The 21,358-nt window shown below is 37.9% G+C and overlaps 1 protein-coding gene across 4 annotated transcripts in view; it reads right to left on the bottom strand.

The window, feature by feature from the left end:
• acsl1a (acyl-CoA synthetase long chain family member 1a) overlaps window positions 1-21,358 on the bottom strand; it is a 215,758-nt gene that overhangs the window by 61,577 nt on the left and 132,823 nt on the right. For 3 of the 4 annotated variants that reach the window (XM_039751008.1, XM_039751009.1, XM_039751010.1), the window contains exons 9-11: window positions 12,295-12,346; window positions 9,416-9,489; window positions 7,265-7,342 (exon numbers count right to left, since the gene is read on the bottom strand). In XM_039751008.1, the coding sequence (XP_039606942.1) occupies window positions 7,265-7,342; window positions 9,416-9,489; window positions 12,295-12,346 (204 nt within the window). Of the gene's footprint in view, window positions 1-7,140; window positions 7,219-7,264; window positions 7,343-9,415; window positions 9,490-12,294; window positions 12,347-21,358 lie in introns of all 4 variants that reach the window. The other variant, XM_039751011.1, reaches the window with a different exon arrangement.

Here is a 21,358-nt window from a genome sequence, read left to right as displayed (position 1 = left end):
CAACAATTCCTGGCCTCATGTGGTGAGAGTATGCAGGCAGTTCCTGGAGGATGAAGGAATTGATACCATTGACTGGCCACCACACTTTCCTGACCTAAATCCAATAGAACACCTCTGGGACATTATGTTTTGGTCCATCCAATGCCACCAGGTTGCACCTCAGACTGTCCAGGAGCTCAGTGATGCCCTGGTCCAGATCTGGGAGGAGATCCCCACAACACCATCTGTCATCTCATTAGAAGCATGCACCGATGTTGTCAGGCATGTATACAAGAACACAGGGGCCATACAAAGTGCCGCGTATAATTTTGAGTTGCTGCAATTAAATTTTGGCAAAATGGACTAGCCTGCCACATAATTTTTTCACTCTGATTTTTGGGGCATCTTTGAATTCAGGGCTCTGTAGGTTGATCATTTTCATTTCCATGAAACGATGTGGCATCCTTTCGTTCCTAACACATTACCCAGTCTATATCAGTATAGATATCCAGGAGGTTTTTTTTTCCCATTGAGATCTGATGTGTTTTCAAAGTGTTCCTTTAATTTTTTTGAGCGGTTTATATACATATATATACACATATATATATATATATATATATATATATATATATATATATATATATATATATATATATATATATACACACACACACACACCTATATATATATATATATATATATATATATATTTATACACACATACATACATACATATATATACATACATATATATACATACATATATATACACATACATACATACATACACACATACAAACACACACACAGCTCAAAAAGCTGAAAGAATGGTTTTTAATCAGAGTATAGCATCACATCAATGAAACATTAGAGGGGCGACAATGAGATGACCCTAAAGGCAGGAATGGTTTAACAGGTGGAGGACACTGACATTTTTCACTCCTCATCTTTTCTGTTTATTCACTAGTTTTGCATTTGGCTATGGTCGGTGTCACTACTGGTAGCATGAGGCGATGCCTGGACCATACAGAAGCTGCACAGGTAGTCCAACTTCTCCAGGATGGCACAACAATACGTGCCATTGGCAGAAGGTTTGCTGTGTCTCCCAGCGCAGTATTAATAGCATGGAGAAGATTCCAGGAGTCAGGCAGTTACTCTAGGACAGCTGGACAGGGCCGTAGAAGGACCTTAACCCATCAGCAGGACCGGTATCTGCTCACCCTGAGCACAATTGACAGACATGAAAGGGTCTGGAGAAGTATATATATATATATATAAATTAAAATCCTCAAAAAAATTAAAGGAACACTTTGAAAACACACATATATACACACTGTATACATACACATATACAGTGCATCCAGAAAGTATTCACAGCACATCACTTTTTCCACATTTTGTTATGTTACAGCCTCAGAATTCTACACACAACACCCCATAATAACAACGTGAAAAAAGTTTACTTGAGGGTTTTGCTAATTTATTAAAAATAAAAAAACTGAGAAATCACATGTACATAAGTATTCACAGCCTTTGCTCAATACTTTGTCGATGCACCTTTAGCAGCAATTACAGCCTCAAGTCTTTTTGAATATGATGTCACAAGCTTGGCACACCTATCATTGGCCAGTTTCTCCCATTCCTCTTTGCAGCACCTCTCAAGCTCCATCAGGTTGGATGGGAAGCGTCGTTGCACAGCCATTTTAAGATCTCTCCAGAGATGTTCAATCGGATTCAAGTCTGGGCTCTGGCTGGGCCACTCAAGGATATTCACAGAGTTATCCTGAAGCCACTTCTTTGATATCTTGGCTGTGTGCTTAGGGTCGCTGTCCTGCTGAAAGATGAACCGTCGCCCCAGTCTGAGGTCAAGAGTGCTCTGGAGCAGGTTTTCATCCAGGATGTCTCTGTACATTGCTGCAGTCATCTTTCCCTTTATCCTGACTAGTTTCCCAGTTCCTGCTGCTGAAAAACATCCCAACAGCATGATGCTGCCATCACCATGCTTCACTGTGGTATTGGCCTGGTGATGAGCGGTGCCTGGTTTCCTTCAAACGTGACGCCTGGCATTCACACCAAAGAGTTCAATCTTTGTCTCATCAGACCGGAGAATTTTGTTTCTCAAAACAAAGAGAGTCCTTCAGGTGCCGTTTGCCTTTTGGCAAACTCCAGGTGGGCTGCCATGTGCCTTTTACTAAGGAATGGCTTCCGTCTGGCCACTCCACTATACGGGCCTGATTGGTGGATTGCTGCAAAGATGGTTGTCCTTCTGGAAGGTTCTCCTCTCTCCACAGAGGACCTTTGACAGTGTGACCATCGGGTTCTTGGTCACCTCCTTAAGGCCCTTCTCCCCCGATCGCTCAGTTTAGACGGCCGGCCAACTCTAGGAAGAGTCCTGGTGGTTTCAAACTTCTTCCACTTACGGATGATGGAGGCCACTGTGCTCATTGGGACCTTCAAAGCAGCAGAATTTTTTCTATAACCTTCCCCAGATTTGTGCCTTGAGACAATCCTGTCTTGGAGGTCTACAGACAATTCCTTTGATATGCTTGGTTTGTGCTCTGACATGAACTGTCAACTGTGGGACCTTATATAGGCAGGTGTGTGCCTTTCCAAATCATGTCCAATCAACTGAATTTATCACAGGTGGACTCCAATTAAGCTGCAGAAACTTCTAAAGGATGATCAGGGGAAACAGGATGCACCTGAGCTCAATTTCGAGCTTCAATGTAAAGGCTGTGAATACTTATGTACATGTGATTTCTTTGTTTTTTTATTTTTAATAAATTTGCAGAAACCTCAAGTAAACTTTTTTCACGTTGTCATTATGAGGTGTTGTGTGTAGAATTCTGAGGAAAAAAATGAATTTAATCCATTTTGGAATAAGGCTGTAACATAACAAAATGTGAAAATAGTGATGCGCTGTGAATACTTTCCAGATGCACTGTATATATACACACAATGTTTGAAAACCTCGGCCTTAAGGTAACCCAACAGAAAAAAGTCACAGGGACTTAATCAGGTGAGCGCGGTGGCCACGGAACTGCCTTGCGTAAGGAGACCACTCAACCTGGGAACATCTCCTGCAAAATTTTGTGCGGACGACGTGCTGTATTGGCCGTAGCACCATCCTGTTGGAACCAGAAGTCCTCTGGGTTGTGTTCTTCCCCATACTCTTCAATTTTCAGGCACAGAAAATTCTCCAACATGTCGCAATATCGATTGGAATTTACAGTAACTGTGACTCCACCCTCTTCAAAAAAGTAAGGCCCAATGACGCCTATAGACGACACAGCACACCAAACGGTCACTTTTAGGCTGTGAAGAGGTCGTGCATGGAGTTCTCGAGGGTTTTCAGCAGCCCAGTAGCGAAAATTATTTGTTCACTGTGCCAGAAAGGTGGAAATGGGCTTCATCGTTACTCCACAGAATGCCAGTGGGAGGCACAGCTGCAAGGATCCCATTACAGCAATCCATACGTCCTCCCCAGTGTGCTGGAGACAATTCCTGGCCAATCATAATCTTGTACGGGTGTAAATGAAGGTCAGTATGCAAAATTCGCCTCACATTTCTTACCGAAATCCGAAGAGCTGAGGCATGTTTCCATGCTGAACGCGTTGGAGACAGCTCAATCGAAGCCCTCACTGCAGCAATGAGTGTTCTCACATTTTTGGGATGTCTGGGTGGTTTTCTCTTCAGTGTAGATCCTGTTGCCCTTACTCTTTGAACCCAAAGCAAAATTGTTTTCCTGTCTGGAACACTTTCATTAGCATGTAAACTGAACCGCGTGCGAAACACCCTCTGCGCCACAGCTACAGATATGCCATTTTTGAAAACAAACACTACAAAGCCTCGATGCTCACCCGACCATGGCATGGTGATGACTGAAAATTTTATGTACCTTACCTAACAGAACGGACCGCACCCCTCTACCTGCTTTGGAGACCCCACAGTGATTTTTCGAAATGTGGGAGTTATTTCTGCTGCACCCTGTATATACACATATACATATATATATATATATATATACATATATACACACACACTATGGGGCTTTGCCACTGCTCGCTTTGCTCGTCCACCCCCTCTCCCCCACCACCGGGGCATGCTACGCTCCTGCCACTTCGCGTGTCTGCTGCTCGCATTGTGAAGAGGGGGTGCTGAACACACGCTAAGGAGATGCGGGCGGATCAGCTGCCGAGCTGCATATTATGCTTGTCACGCTGCACGCTGATCATTTAAAAGCCTGTACACCAGCTGTCCTTTTGTCTCACTGCCTTGTCTCGCAGGACATCAACGTGTCTTCTGAGAAGATCATGTATCAACCCAAGATTTTTTATTATATATATATATATATATATACACATACATACACACACACACTAGCAAAATACCCAGCTTGCTGAAGTACTGCATTAAAATTTTTATTAAAAAGAAAATTATACCTTTTTAAACTGAGGGAAAATATGCCAATAATTATTTGTTAAGGATCTCTTTGTATACCATGTTGTCAGTTTGGCCCTCCGGTTGTAACGTGACCAAGCTGTGCGCTGAGCTTACTCTTTAATCGGTTTGAGTTTCATGGTTTGTTTCAATTTCGACAGTATTTGCAGGATTTGTTGTGTTGAAGTGACATTCGGCATCTGTCAAGCGTTGTAAGCACACAACCGGTTTCATCGATAAAATCACATCCAGCTTTTGAGAGTTTAAACATTCATAAACATCAAAGTGTCCACTACTGAAATCGTCACCTGTGAATCTAAGATGTTTAAGAGGTATTGGCGGTTGTCGAAAGGTGTAAAATATTTGGCCATTTCGCTACACTTGAAAGCGACAACTGAACAATTCAGCGGCAGCCATCAACTCACATGCAGATGCATAGGTGAAGGGCTTAAGCATTTCACTCTTCTAGTGCTCCTGTGTAGTATAATCATCTCCTGTACCATCATCAGTCCACACCTCGAACCTGTCCCAGTCATTCAATACATAAGACACAATGTTCCTCCGGATATCAAGAGTGAGCCTGATATGGCCGTGCAATATGTAACAAAGAGAATGGAAAAGGTAGGTGCCATCTCCGGGCATGGAAACCACTCGGTAAGTGACAGTTCTCTGATCGATAGTGATCACCTCGATAGACATGGTAATGGGGGTTGGAATGATAAAGGAAATGGGTACCTGAGAAATGTAAAGTAAGTCTAAAATACCTATACAATAACTATAATTGTAATAAACAAACAATAAAACCGCGGAGAAGCCGTGGATTAAACAAAAAGGGTGTAGTTATCAATAGGGAGACATGAATCCCGTGGCGAAGCAAGGAAGGGAATGTAGAGACCGGAGCGACGGACGGTCTTATATAGGCAGGCAGCCAACAACATGGGAGGCGTTGGGACGGGGGACCCAACGCCACCTCACACAGTGGCCGAGCTGCAGGCTATGGACGTATAAATGTACGTAAGTAGGATTCAGTTAGCGTTGGGAACCCTTGTACCAAATTTTGACAAGATGGGGCCATAAAAACCACTGAAATAAGTACGTACATTGGTTTCGGTTAGCTCAGGGAAGCCACCTACCAAATTTCGTGAATTTGGGGCCGTAAATAAGAAAGTTCAACATGGCAGACGTTGTTGACCGTTATGACCGTTACGTGTAGAATTTCGAAATGAAACCTGCCAAATTTTTGTAGGTAAGCTGTAAGGAATAAGCCTGCCAAATTTCAGCCTTCTACCTACATGGTAAGTTGGAGAATTAGTGACGTTGGAAAGTTCAATATGGCGGCCGACAGTGGTGTCATACCAACGAAATAAGTACGTACATCGGTTTCCGTTAAAAGTTCAATATGGCGGCTGACAGTGGCGTCATACCACCGAAATAAGTATGTACATTGGTTTCGGTTGGCGCAGGGAAGCTGCCTACCTAATTTCGTGAAGATGGGGCCATGAATGAGAAAGTTCAATATGGCGGATGTTGTCAACCGTTATGACCGTTATGCATAGAATTTCGAAATGAAACCTGTTTAACTTTTGTAAGTAAGCTGTAAGGAATGGGCCTGCCAAATTTCAGCCTTTTGCCTACATGGGAAGTTGGAGAATTAGTGACGTTTGGAAAATTCAATATGACGGCCGACAGTGGCATCATACCACCAAAATAAGTATGTACATCGGTTTTGGTTAGCGCAGGGAAGCTGCCTACCAAATTTCGTGAAGATGGAGCCATAAATAAGAAAGTTCAACATGGCGGACTTTGTTGACCGTTATGTGTAGAATTTCGAAATGAAACCTGCTTAACTTTTGTAAGTAAGCTGTAAGGAATAAGCCTGCCAAATTTCAGCTTTCTACCTACATGAGAAGTTGGAGAATTAGTTATGCTTCAGTGAGTGAGTCAGGGCTTTGCCTTTTATTATTATATATATACTATACTGCATTGTGAAGCGTGGGGCTGAACGCATGCTAAGGAGATGTGGTGGATGGATCAGCTGCTGGTTTGCAGCTGCTGCTACCAAGCTGCATCTTCTGCATATCACGCTTCACTTTTTTTTTTTATAAAATATGCTGAAAAGAGAACTTTTTGACATTTGTGCTCTATTTACCGGTGATGTAAAAATTACAATATGTAAATACTTCAACCAGAAAGCATTACATAATTTTCAATCCACAACAAATATGTCTGGGCTTGCATAAGCAGATTACAGCAAGCAGACCTTCATCCTGCACAACCGAATGTGACAAGATCACACTTCCTTTTCATTTGCTTTTTCAATGTTTGCTGCAAATTCATTTGTAATTTTATTGCCTCTATTAAATCATTTCTTAACTGACATGACCAGTACCAAATATTTTGCTGTGTGGCATACTGAGCAGTCTTTTTTGGTCACATTTTTGATATTTGGTAAAACTCAACCGCAGATATTATGGTACTGAAGAGATTGCAGCAGCAAGAAACTCTTGCCAGATTCACACTAGTACAACTATTTTTAGCAGCATATAATGAATATTGCGGATTTTCTAATTTACATAAATATACCTGGCATTGAAGACTGTTGATTCAGCAGTATAACAACCATTTAGAGAAATTAATCACATTGTAGACCACAAACTCCCACTTGGGAAGATTGCTCAATATTCTAAATTTGTCATGCAAAAAGTATTTGGGGATACTTACCTGTACTATTCTCTCAAACATATGTGCAAGGGGTAAATATGATACATGGGTATCACTGGAATTTACATGGTAGGCAGCCTATGAAATAAATCACATATAAGCCATAATAGTGGTTACAGCCTACCTCTACTACTCGTTCAAACATATGTGCCAGGGGCAAGAAGGAGATTAATACATCTTCAGCAGTAAGCATGAACAATCGCTGAAAGCAAAGAAAGAGAGAGAGAGAGCAAGAAAATAAAAACAGAAGTGCACAATTAGTTCCTAAATAATCTGTAATTTTTTAGAAGATTCGGTAGAACAGTAGTAACACGGGGCCAGTACCAAGAAGTAGCTGTTGCTTTGTTGCTGTTACAATTTTTTTTTTTGTTATTGTAAGGTTTTTATATTTTCGGTATATAAATAAAATCAGCCTAGGCAGTGATAACAATACTCATTTGGTTTATCTGTCAAAGATATTCAGACTTTTTGACAAAAACTTTTAGATATAGCCCCTTTGATACTTCAGTTCTTGAAGGAATACTTCACATAAAAAAATAATCATTTTTTAGATTTTAATTATCCCATGTAATTTGTAGTAGTGGCTGGGAAAAAGTTTTACTCTCATATGTTCACATATGTTTGCTGTTGTCCAGTGATGATCACCACAGGCTTCTGTTCTATGAGAAACATGACCTCCGTTCTCCATGAAAACATGATTAAAATTTTTTTCTCAGCCATCAACACAAACATGTCGTAAGTAACATAAAACATACTACTAAATTATTTTTAGGTGGAGTACTCCTTTCAGCTTGCTTAGAGAGGTATTTAAAGCCTAAATAAGCAAAAAAGATTATTCTGTAAGAAAGTTTGATTTCTCATGCAAATTAAGAAACAAAGATATGAAACAGGATGAAATTCAAGCAAAATACTGTTAAACTATCATTATCACACAGATTACTGCTCAGTAGTTCTAAAAAATTACTGAACATTTTTTAAAAATTAAGATACAATGAGTAATTATCAAATTATACATAAATATTTCTTTCCATTCAATATTACTCTTAATCCAGAAATTATGCACCAACACATTCGAGGACCACACAGTGCCTTCAGAAATTATTCAACCCACTTGAAAAATGTACCTGATGGATTTCACAGTAATAATTACTACTTTTTTTGTATGGCTATACAAGCTTGGGGAGTGCTGATGAAGCCAACCTTAACCCTAATTTTCAAACCAAAGGTCCAACATGGCCTATTGGGAATATTTTTTACTTTTAATAATGACACTCCTAATATTCCTTCATGTGCAACTTGCATGTTACACTGTGAACATTTACTCAAGAAAGAACACTTTTTGCAGATGGTTACAAGGAATTTCCTGCATTTACCTATTCTTACCATTACCTCCATTTTATCAAATGTACATTACAATTGGTTAATACAATGTGAATATGAGTGTGTCTCTTCATCATACAAGCAATTAAGTGGATGTCTATAAATAAAGCCCCTCAGGATGATCTTGATGTTAGAAATTTGTTACATAAAATGACAAATGTGGTGGTTGAATCCCCTCGACTGCCTCATCATGTGACCTTAAGCAAGTCTCGTTTCCTACCAAGGCCTAAATAACCGAAACAGACACAATTATGTTATATAGATTATATAAATGATCTTAGGAGAGTGTTTATCATGAAAAGGTACGTTCAATCTACTGGCACTGTTGACTTAATTGCATGAAAATTAGCAAACTCCATTTACTAAGACTCTAACTGCAGATACATAGACCTAAATACTCATGTAGAATATAATAGAACTAAATACACAAGAAGGTTGAGAAAATTCTGTTAGTTGCACCGATATATCCCTAAAAAGGGATAACAACCAGATTCCTTTGTACATTCTACATATTCTGTAACAATATGCAGTCTGAATTACCCAACATGACTGATTTTTTTTTTTTTTTACCGTAAAGGAACTGAATGCTACATGATTAAAAACATGCACTTTGAGTATGGAAAATGTGCTATATAAATAAAATGGATTATTGTTATTATAGTGTAAATCCAAGGTCAATTTCAAAAATTATCATGCAAAGCAAAACAGGATTAAATTAATGGCACTCTTCAGTTCAAAGCAAAATAAAAAATATATATCTATAGCTTCAACTAAAGCTTAATGCATTTTATTGTCAAGATGCTGTATGGTACAAAGAATAAACAACTATTAACAAATGAAATAAGTGTACAAAGAGAAAAAGCATACAAAAAATAAACTGCAGAATTATATTTACCTCTGTCATTTTTATAAAGCCAGAAGCATTGCCTACAACATTTCCATGTGTGATCATTGCTCCTTTTGGGTTTCCTTAAAACAGTAAGAAACAGTACTGGAAATTTTTGTAATTCTTTCAGATGTTAATTATTTTTATTCAATTCAGAAGATATTACACTGTTCAATAACCTCAATTAATTGAGGGAATTGTATAAACATGATTATGCATAAAAATGCACACACTTAAACTGCCATCATTTAAAAAGTAATTTATCTTGTAGATGGTTACCTATTAACTTTTTTTTTTATTTGGGAAAACCTGAGTTCAGGAAAATACACAACTTGGCCAAGCAGCTCTAACCATTCTTAAAATGCCTTAAAGCTACTAATTTGTCACAGAAATACCCTTCACCACCCCCGAGCTGTAAACATCCAGGAGGGTCACTTCTCTTATTTGCAAACCGGTAATTAATTTCAATGCTGCAAGTATGCTTGGCTACATATAGTGGTTTTTAGAAAGAAACCAAATTCCTTCCCTTTCTCCTTTGGCTTTGCATTTAGAAGGTAAAAGTTTCTCATTTTCTGTTGCAAAAATTTCAAAAATCCTTTTTTCCATTTTGGGTGATTGATTGTTATCTGATATGGTAGAACAAGAATTCAAACGATTTAAGTACAAGGCTGCAATACAACAAAATGTGAAAATACTGAAGAGGTCTAAATACTTTAAGAATCTACTGTAGTTAAAGTTTCAGATTAATTTTCCATTTTGGTTGAGATCCAGCAGAAAGTACAACCTATTGAGTGAAGCCTTTAAATAAATATGATAAACAATAAAAACTAAATTATGATGACAACCCATTTGCTTATACTGGCTGTGTCATTTTCTTTTTGGTGAAACAACAAAACGGAATGCTACTAAAGATAATTACCAGTGTGCATCTGCAAAGGAAAATAAAAATCGAAAATTTCTTCCATACTGAAAAGGAAAGAAGATAGAAGAAGCAACTTTTCAGCTGTATAGCTGTCATCAGGGATTTTACCAAAGCATTGTGTCTCTTACCTTATTTCCTCTTCAATGTGGAAATAACCTTTAACTTTTTTTCATAAGGGGAAACACCAGTAAACTCAATACAATTACAAAAAAGGTAAAAAAAATTTGTTCATACAGGAACCATCCTTCTAAAAAATAGCTGCCATAATATAATGTTTTATTATAAATTTGGCATTCAAAGAAGAAGGATCATGTACTAACTGCCAGAGCCTTTAACCCTTGCCTCATCTCAAAGAACAGAAGGAATCAATTATTTTAGACTGGGACTATATTTGCATACTTTTTTTTCTATTTCTAAAAATATTTTTACATTTTCCTCAAGTTTACAAAATATGCTCCAATCATAGTACAGTGAATTCCACATTACCCCTGACATGAACAATTAACAGTCCTAATGATTTTCTTGTCCTTCTACTTAATCACTTTTATTTTGCCTTTTTAACAGCAAAGCTACTTAGACCACAGTGAACCTTCATGGGACTTAATTTACCAATCATATCATTGTAGTTTGATCATACAATGCGACCAATTCACATTAACATTACTACTGCTTGTTTTAGGAGTAATGTAAGGGTTTACTTTCAGTTTGTCCTAAAACTAGCTTTACTAGTTTTTGCTTATACACCAATGTGTTTTTGTTGGGCTCTGCCCTGCTGATGAATATTGAGCTACCGTAGAGTGGGCAGAACGGATAAAAAATGCATTATTTTTTGCTGTATCATGTTATTTAATCCACAAGATGGCAGAAGAAAACTGTCCCAAGCATTATTTGGGCTTAATGCTTCATATCTCATCAAAATCAATTATCCCAAGTACTACTTATGATGAACCATTTTTAAACAGAATTCTGACCAAAGAAGTTAGCTGCAGTAAAACCATACTGCACATCCTGTGGGGATATGCAATGTAGAGAGTCATCAGCTTTAAATTTTTAGGAGTTACCACTTCTGATGACCAAAAGTGGACATAGATCTTGGCTCTAGGTAACTCGTATACCAAAGAAAAGAGAAAGAAGGGTGATGGAAAGCCGGGATTGGAGACAAAAGAGAAGAAATTATTGATGTTCCTGTGCAAAAGAATGTGATCCATTTCCAGCTTCAAGATGGGGTAAAGATGGACTGGATGAATAAATGTTCTTTTGTTGCTAAGCAAAACCAGAAGTCAATATAACAGAATACCAGTTAAGGATTCTTACATCAAAAATGGTACAAGGCTAATTCTTAAACAATACATCATAAAGAAAATTTAAATTAATATTTTATATTCCTGAAGACACAGCCAATTGACCAACTGAAACATTTGTTTATTTTCTTTTTTGTAAGATGTGATAAATAAAAACCTTGTCAGCATAGCAATCCAGAATATGTGAAAGGTGGCATAGATTCAGAAAACTAACTAAAAATCAGAAAATATTCTTTAAAAAATTTGTATGCAGAATTTTGCTTCAGTGCTGACAAAAGCAGTGTATGTATACAGTATACACAATTGACAAGCACGGTTTCCATGTCAATACCAAAACCAGAACTAAGTATAATGCTCCATTCTGCTATGTAAATCAGCACCTTAAAGACTGATTTACAAAGGTCAGTTAAAGATGCACATAATATCTAGGAATGTAAATGACAAGAGTTACTGTCAAAAACATATTTACAGCAGATGAAGCATTCCTACAACCAATGCCCTAATGCAAACCATTTCATGCATTGGATATGTTTAATAAAACATAATCCTGTAATATTTAGCAATGCCTCCAAATGTGCTTTTCTCAAAGCACTTTATCCTCACAAATCATATAAAATTGTTAAAACATATCATGATACACTAAGAATTTACTGGAAAAACAATACCTGTGGTTCCACTGGTGAAACAAATAACTGCAAGATCAGAAGACTTTGGGGGCTATAAAAAAAGCAAAAAAAAAACAAATTAATATTGATTTTCCGTCACATTAAGAAACAATAAAGCTTAACTCATCACATACCAATCAAGCTGCTTACATTCCCTATTCCTGAGCTTAAAGCAGATGTCTGCCTTTAAAGAAATCCGTGCTTGACAGTATAAACTACCATCAGAAAAAATGAAAAGCACCTCCCAAAATATATCAACATCAAAAAGAAAATACATATTCCAAATGTTAATATATGCCTATTCCCAATGTCATTTTTCCTTTAGTGCGCATCATGGTAACAATTTCAGTGTTTCTTAAAACTGTGCAAAGGATCATTGGAAAACATCTTGAAAACTGGAGGTCACATTTAAAATTTCTCCCAAGTTGTTTCTAAAATTTCCTGTTTACACAAGCATCTTCATTTTGAACATCCAATGGCCAGCAGTTCAGATTTAAATGTCACGTTGAATTAAAAATCACAAGCATGTTGTTCATCGGGAAAAGAATGTCTTAGCAAGTAATCATATATACTCCAATATTTTGGTTTACAAGACATATGTATACACAGAGCCAATTTTTTCCTGGAGGATCCTTCAATCTAAATCCCAGACCCCTTCATCTTAACACTAGAATCCCTAAACCCAAAGAAAAAACCCATAATCCCGCGCCAACTTAATATCCTCTCCTCCTTTCTGCACCTCTGCTCATCAGAGTCTTTTGTTTTGTAAATGTGTCGATCAGCACAAGCAGCAAGCAGCCTGCTATCCCATCCCCCCACACGACGGAACTCAACTCCGTCAGAGTTCTCACAGCTCAAGGCTCTTTATCTGCATGCGAGGTGGAGATGTATAAGGGAAATGATATATTGTTATTTGGAACACATGCATTTCATGTGTGTTGTGTGTCTAGAACAATCTGGGTAAGTGCAGAATGAAAGAAAATGCAAGGCAAGAAAACCTGAACACATACCTAAAGCAGAAACTTTTTCCATGTTATATTAATAATGAAATGAAGTGTATAATGTATGAAGACTTTAGCATGGCACTGTCAGATCTAAACATTAGCGTGGAGAATTGCTCACGCACTAAAGTGACTATAGCTGCAGGTGGAAGTTCGTGAAAACATGTTCCTTCAATACAGCATAAAAAGGAATTTTACTTACAAATCATAAAAATCAGATTAAGTAGATTAAGTAACTATTTAAAACTTCAGAATCTGGCACATATTGAATATTATTGTTTTCAATTAAGCATACTAAACCACTGCCAGCATTTTCTTTTCTGAAGAAGTATCTTCCATTGAATCTTCTAATTACTTGCGTTCTAGTGTAGCAGAGGAGGTGATGACAAATATGATGTTAAATAGGATCTAGCAGCGCATGTCTGCCTACTTCATTTCAACCAATCATTAACAAGATTTATAAAATACACACACATAAATATTCAGACATACGTATAAAGTAAGAAATTGTATATACTGTACATGTAGCAAGAAATCCACAAAGAAAGAAAAGAAAATGAGTCACGTATCTTAAAACAGATTTTATTTCTAAGCTTTTGACAACCTACCAGGTGTCACCATTACAGGATTAGATATATATTAGATATATATGAATCAAAGGCAATATACAACAAAATATGGGGTGGGGGAAATAGGTGTAAGGAGGGTGTTGGTCATAAAGTTATTGTTTGGATGTTGTTCTTTTTAGGCCTAAATATACTGCATTTCCTCCCTTTGTGGATGTTTAGCTACAAATACGTTGATTTACACAATAATGGACCATACGCTATGAGAATCTATGATATCTATCTTTGGATTCAGAAAGAAATCCAAGACAATTTCTTTGTCCTTGTTCTCTAGATAAATGTTGTGTAAAGTGCAATACTTTGTATTATTGCAGCGCTTGTCCGTGATCATAAATATACACCTGACCAAATTGTGTTTTTTTCAAAATTAAACATATTCTCATAGCGTATGGTCCATTATTGTGTAAATCAACTTTTGTGCACTAAATGATAACACAAAACGAGTATTATAGACACGTATATTTTGCCTGTAGTGTTTGTGGATTTCCCGCTCACCAAACAACAAATCTCACAGAAATGACTCTTCATTGGGAAATAGCAGTACTTTTCCCTGACGGCAACACGAATTTGCCAATCTACAAGTCTCTGACTTAAACTTTAAAGCCTTACAATATCTATATACTTCTGACATATCACCTATGTCCATATACTCGATCAGTGTTTGCTGTTCTGTTATTTCACCGAGTAATAATTTCCACTTGTTGGCTCGAATCTGTACACTTTCGAATTTTAGTATTGTCATATTTTTGAACGTGCTCCGTGTGTGTATGGCACCAATGTTTTTTTTTGAGTTGTTTTAATTCCACTCCTTTCATAATCTGTAACCTGCTCTGCATGTTTATGGCACCACCGTTTTTGAAAGTCTTTATGAAGTTCTGCTGGGTCTCCAGCGCTTTTGGGTCATTTTTCGACGCGCTGCTCTTTCTTCTTCACTTAGTCGCAGTCATGTCATTTTCAACTTATCAATTGTTTTACAGCTGCTCTTTCTTCTTTGCTTTTTAGATTACCATGATCTTGTTTGAAAATGGCTGCGGTGGGTTGGCACCCTGCCCGGGATTGGTTCCTGCCTTGGTGCCCTGTGTTGGCTGGGATTTACTCCAGCAGACCCCCGTGACCCTGTGTTCGGATTCAGCGGGTTGGAAAATGGTTTTAAGTAGGGCAAATGGTTGTAAGCAGGGTGGGGTAACAACTGAGAGGTTACATGACCGTGATTTTGTTTGACAAGTCACTGTCTCACAGGAACATGCTTCCAACAAATGTCAGTATGACGTGCCTTGACCGTGTCGCGGGAAATGAAAGTGTTTCTGCTTCTCTTCAAGATCATGTCTCATCGCAGGATTTTCTTTTATAATAGAGAGATATACAGTGCATCGGGAAAGTATTCACAGCACATCACTTTTTCCACATTTTGTTATGTTACAGTCTTATTCCAAAATGGATTAAATTCATTTTTTTCCTCAGAATTCTACACACAACACTCCAGAATGACAACGTGAAAAAAGTTTACTTGAGGTTTTTGCAAATTTATTAAAAATAAAAAAACTGAGAAATCACATAAGTATTCACAGGCTTTGCTCAATACTTTGTCGGTGCACCTTTGGCAGCAATTACATTCTCAAGTCTTTTTGAATATGATGCCACAAGCCTGGCACACCTGTACTTGGCCAGTTTCGCCCATTCCTCTTTGTAGCACCTCTCAAGTTCCATCAGGTTGGATGGGAAGCGTCGGTGCAAAGCCATTTTAAGATCTCTGCAGAGATGTTCAATCGAATTCAAGTCTGGGCTCTGGCTGGGCCACTCAAGGACATTCACAGAGCTGTCCTGAAGCCACTCCTTTGATATCGTGGCTGTGTACTTAGGGTCGTTGTCCTGCTGAAAGATGAACCGTCGCCCCAGTCTGAGGTCAAGAGCACTCTGGAACAGGTTTTCATTCAGGATGTCTCCGTACATTGCTGCAGTCATCTTTCCCTTCATCCTGACAAGTCTCCCAGTTCCTGCCGCTGAAAAACATGACCACAGCATGATGCTGCCACCACCATGCTTCACTGTAGGGATGGTATTGGCCTGGTGATGAGCAGTGCCTGGTTTCCTCCAAACGTGACGTCTGGCATTCACACCAAAGAGTTCAATCTTTGTCTCATCAGACCAGAGAATTTTGTTTCTCATGGTCTGTGAGTCCTTCAGGTGCCTTTTGGCCAACTTGAGGCGGGCTGCCATGTGCCTTTTACTAAGGAGTGGCTTCCCTCTGGCCACTCTACCCTACAGGCCTGATTAGTGGATTGCTGCAGATATGGTTGTCCTTCTGGAAGGTTCTCCTCTCTCCACAGAGGACCTCTGGAGCTCTGACAGAGTGACTATTGTGTTCTTGGTCACCTCCCTGACTAAGGCCCTTCTCCCCTGATCGCTCAGTTTAGATGGCCGGCCAGCTCTAGGAAGAGTCGTGGTGATTTCGAACTTCTTCCACTTACGGATGATGGAGGCCACTGTGCTCATTGGGAGCTTCAAAGCAGCAGAAATATTTCTGTAACCATCCCCAGATTTGTGTCTCAAACCAATCCTGTCTCAAGAATCTACAGACAATACCTTTGACTTCATGCTTGGTTTGTGCTCTTACATGAACTGTCAACTGTGGGACCTTATATAGATAGGTGTGTGCCTTTCCAAATCATGTCCAATCAACTGAATTTACCACAGGTAAACTCCAATTAAGATGTAGAAACATCTCAAGAATGACCAGGGGAAACAGGATGCACCTAAGCTCAATTTTGAGCTTCATGGCTAAGGCTGTGAATACTTATGTACATGTGCTTTTCTCTAATTTTCTAAAAATCTAAATTTCTAATGAATCTAAAATTAGCTTTCCTTTCATATTCCACGCAGAATGCAGACATGTAAGACGAGGCTTAAAATTCATTTTTTGAATTTCGGGATAAAATCCACCCTTAAATTTAACACAAAGTGGGATTTCAAACGCTGATGGGGGGTAGTGGTGCGCAGTACACCGGTACAAACGAGACATCGGTAGAAATTTGTCAACCAAGTGAAATGTTCATGCATAATTTTTACCATAGTTTAGCATGAGGAAGCTTCCTTTGATACTGCTTGCAAAAGTGATTTGTTTGGTGAGAAGAGGTTGTTCTATTAACTTCTGATGCAATGCGGCATATGCTGGTACAACAGTGGGGATGGAAAAATAATGCAAAGACATGAGCTGCAGCTGCCTCACATCCACACAGCAAATAAAATGATCAGTTGGTTACGAAACAAGGTGAACGTTCAGTCCATACAGGCTTCAACTTGCTATAGCTAAATTTGAACATTTACCTGCAATATAGTATATTGCCTACATGTCCAAAAATAGATTGGGTGTTTGTTTCAGCAAATGCATGTTGCTATAAGAACTGGAGAACAGTAGGGCTCCAGCTACTGTCATTTGTTTTAATAACATTAAATTTGCCTTTTTATTGTTACATTTTATAGGCTGTATGACATGATGACACAACATTACATTTTTTTTCAAAACTTAAAAACATCAATTTTTGAAGAAGTCAGATCAAACTTGTGTGCTGTTAGTACAAAACACAGTTTTGGCAGAATGCTTAAGCATGCATTTTACAAATGCTTGGCAATGGAGCAAGTAAAATAATGCAGAGATAAGAAAAATTAGGAAAATAAAGTACTATAAACCAATGGCAATTTTTAAAAAGTTGTCAGAACAGAGTGCTGCCAACAGAAAATAAATGTGATATGATTTAATGTATCCATGCAGCTAGAGATACTTTCTACATTCTATGATAATTAGTGGTTAAAGTGGGTTGGTACACACTGGTACACTGTGGAAGTAATTTCTTTTTTTGCCTTAAGTGTACCGACAGGAAATGTATGTGTACTAGTGTCTTCTGACACCTTTCACAATGTGCAACCCCAATCTCTAGACCCCAAAACTACTCCTCTGAAATGGTTTTTATAAAAGATTACGTCTTCCGACTTTGAAGGGACAAACCCTGCTATCCAAAATTATTTTTATATTTGACTGAATCTTTACACTTTAAAATTAATCAATCTCCTATCATCACAATTGTAGAAGAAGCTGATAAAACACAATGGCACCAGTTACTTGTTGCAAAAGCAAAATTAGCATATGCTTAGGGCTTTAAGGGAAAGAGGGCACCACAAATAGTTTTCTCCGTCTGTTTTAAAAAAAGTATAAATTAAGTTTTAAGTAGGCAATAATTAGCAATATATTTACATCTTTTCATCTATGTATGTTGAAATGCTATACATCTTTAGATTAGGAAGCAATAAATTGGAGGATGTTTTTGTTTCATACAAATAATGTTTCTTTATTAAAATATCTTTTTCAAAAATTATCCACCAACATCAATTTCTGTAGAAAGAGAATTAAAAATCAGTGGTGTGAAAAGTGTGAAAGCTTTATTTAGTAGGCTATGTTGTAGGGTTTGATTTGAAAACCTCTACTGAGGTAGTATTCTGTCAATGTAGATGTAAGTTTTCTTTGGATTGACTTTATATTATTTTTCTTCATGTTCAGAATGATATTTTGAAAGGCCATATTAAAGTCAAGTTAGGCTTGCTTGTTATTGTTCAGGGTTTAGGGAACCAGAGCAATTGGGAAGAACAGCTCTTTAAACACTTTGTCAATCTTGTTTCTTTTTTTCCTGTATATTCTATACATTTCACACATTCTCAAAGGTTGTGTGTCTTTTTAAACGCCTGTGCAATACATGTTTAACCCTTTTTAAATTCTTATTTTATTGTTTTCACAATACAGATATTTTTGGATATAAATTAATAAGATCAGCTGACTTAATTTATTCTTTAAAAAAATCTATTTAAAACCTACTTTTCAAGAAGACATTTAACTTACCCGGACACTGGCCCTTTTTTCTGTTTACCTCTCAGTGCAGGTGTTCAGAATGATTTGCATTTGTATCACAAATTACATTATTTGTGCAGCGTTTTATAGTAGCATTTGTATTTTATTTAATTTAATTGTATTTAAAACTTTGTACTTCATGTATTTATCTGATATTATTTTGTACCCAGTGTTGTGTATTTGATCTTTTTGCTCTTGCCTGCTGTTCATTTTTAAATTATGTTAAGATCTTTGAGTATGGGGAAAATGTGCTCTATAAATAAAAATGTACTATTATTAATATTACTACTTTAGTTGAATAAAATGATTCATATGAAAAGAAGCCCCACAGTAGAACTCCAGACAAGAAAGAAAGAAAGAAAAACGAAAACCTGTGAGGCAACTGCAAAAGATTGCAGGAGAAGTTGTGTGAATCACAACACAAATCCTCCATCTATTGTATAAAATGTAAGATTTCTGTGTGTCAATGTGGCCAGTTTTTAGTAGTGTGGCCAGAGTGGTTCTCGAACACTGCATGATACGGGTGTTTCCTCAATTAAGTGCACAGGTGAGGAATCTTCAGTAACTGTAATTGATGCCAGGAGCTGCTAATCGGCACACCTGGGCCACGTCCCCATTATATATAGCAGGAGCACGAGTGCGGAGGGGTAAGAGAAAAAAGGACTGCCGTGAACGGAGGTTTGGAGGAGGAAGATGGGCATGGCTGGAGAAGTAAAGAGCCAGTGTGAGATAGACAGTGAGCAATCGAGAGCACACTCGCTGGTGTTTTGCAGGCAGCTGAAACGAGGGCCCTTTGGAAAGGGTGTTTGACCGACACTCGGTGGGGCTGAACGATGAAGGAGCTGGAGTGACCCGGAAGGTGGTTAGCTCACCACATAAGGCCACGGTGGGCAGCGGGAGTCAGGAAGGCTTAGGAGAGTGAACCCCTGTGTGAGCGCCCTCACCACTGGGGAACCTAAATCTTAGTCTGACAGAACCAGGGATCAAAAGGCAACCGGACGCGAAGAAGGACAGCTGCAGATAGGGTGACTCCCCTGCTGCAAAGCCTGGATGGGAGAAGCAGGGGAGCCGCCAGTAGAAAGAAGGCACTGGGTTTTGTTTTTAAAAGGACTGTTTCCAGACAGTATTTTAACCTCGCTTTTAAAGGAATTATTTATTAGATTTCAACCTCCACTAATTCATCCTTATTCTAATGGATTATTTATTTATTTAATGACTTTGAGAAGCACTGCACTATTTATTTTGAACACTGTTTTTGGTTTTGCTTTTTTTAAATAAAAGCACTTTTACACTGTCACCTTGCTTCATTGTTTTCACTGTCCAGCTCATCCAGTTACATTATCAATGGTGTCGGGTTCAAGAGCTCCCAAAATGGAGAATGGGAGCATGAAGCAGAACCCGCATCCTCACAGTCAAGTGGTAAACAGAAATTGTTTCCATGCAAATATATGCGCATAGTTTACTTATTGCTTCTCAGTGATAAACAGTGTGTGTATATAATAATAATAATGTTTTATTTATTTAGCACCTTTCATACACTCAAGGATACTTTACAATTCAATAAACACATTAACAAGACAACAGCAATTACATAAAAGAAAATGAATACTACTCACTGAAGAGATGTGTTTTTAACACAAGTTTGAAATGAATAATAGATTTTTCCTTGTGAAGGCTGAGAGGATACGCAATGTTGCGAAGATGAAAAAAGCTATCTGTACTATTGAGCTAATTTGTGGTTGAAAAGTAAGAAGCTGATTAAAGGTGACACCCAAATTACGGACTGATGCTGAGGGTTCAAATAGGATCCCATCTACGTCAATGTTTAGCCCACGAAGGGTAGCGAGGATAGATTTGGTACAAACTAATAACATTTCTGTTTTATCAGGATTAAGTCGTAAAAAATTATCTGTCATCCAATGATTGATTTCCCGAATGCAAACAGTCAGTGCAACAGGTAAAGGTGTTGCAATTGCATCAATACTTACATATAAAATATGTCATTGGCATTGCAGTAGAAGTTTAGACCATACCGACAAATAATCTCACCCAATGGGAGCATATAGATGTTAAAGAGAATTGGACCTAGAACTGACCCTTTAGACATTGTGTGAGTGAAGTAGTGGCTGATTTGTGTTCCTTAATGAAGACATAATACTGGTGATCACTGACATATAATGTGAATCAAGAAAGAGCAGCTCCAGAGATATGAATAGCTGAAAGTCAGGACAGTAAAATGTCATGGTTAACTGTTTCAAATGCTGCGCTTAAGTCAAGGAGAACTAGAATAGTGGCCATTCCAGAATCAATGGTTATAAGCAAGTCATTGGTTACTTTAAGTAAAGCCATTTCAGTGCTATGTAGGGCTCTCAATCCAGATTGAAAAGGCTCAAACAAGTTATGCAAGTTTAAAATAATCATTAAGTTCAGCAGCAACAACCTTTTCTAAGATCTTAGCAATAAATGGAAGATTAGAGGTTGGGCGGTAAAAGTTTAGCCGTAACAGATCTAAGCCAGTTTTTTTTTTTTTTTAATATAAA

Source organism: Polypterus senegalus, chromosome 4 (genome assembly GCF_016835505.1).
Source record: "Polypterus senegalus isolate Bchr_013 chromosome 4, ASM1683550v1, whole genome shotgun sequence".
NCBI classification, from domain to species: domain Eukaryota; kingdom Metazoa; phylum Chordata; class Cladistia; order Polypteriformes; family Polypteridae; genus Polypterus; species Polypterus senegalus.
Note: the sequence above shows the minus strand (reverse complement) of the source record. Positions and strands in the feature narration are given on the sequence as shown.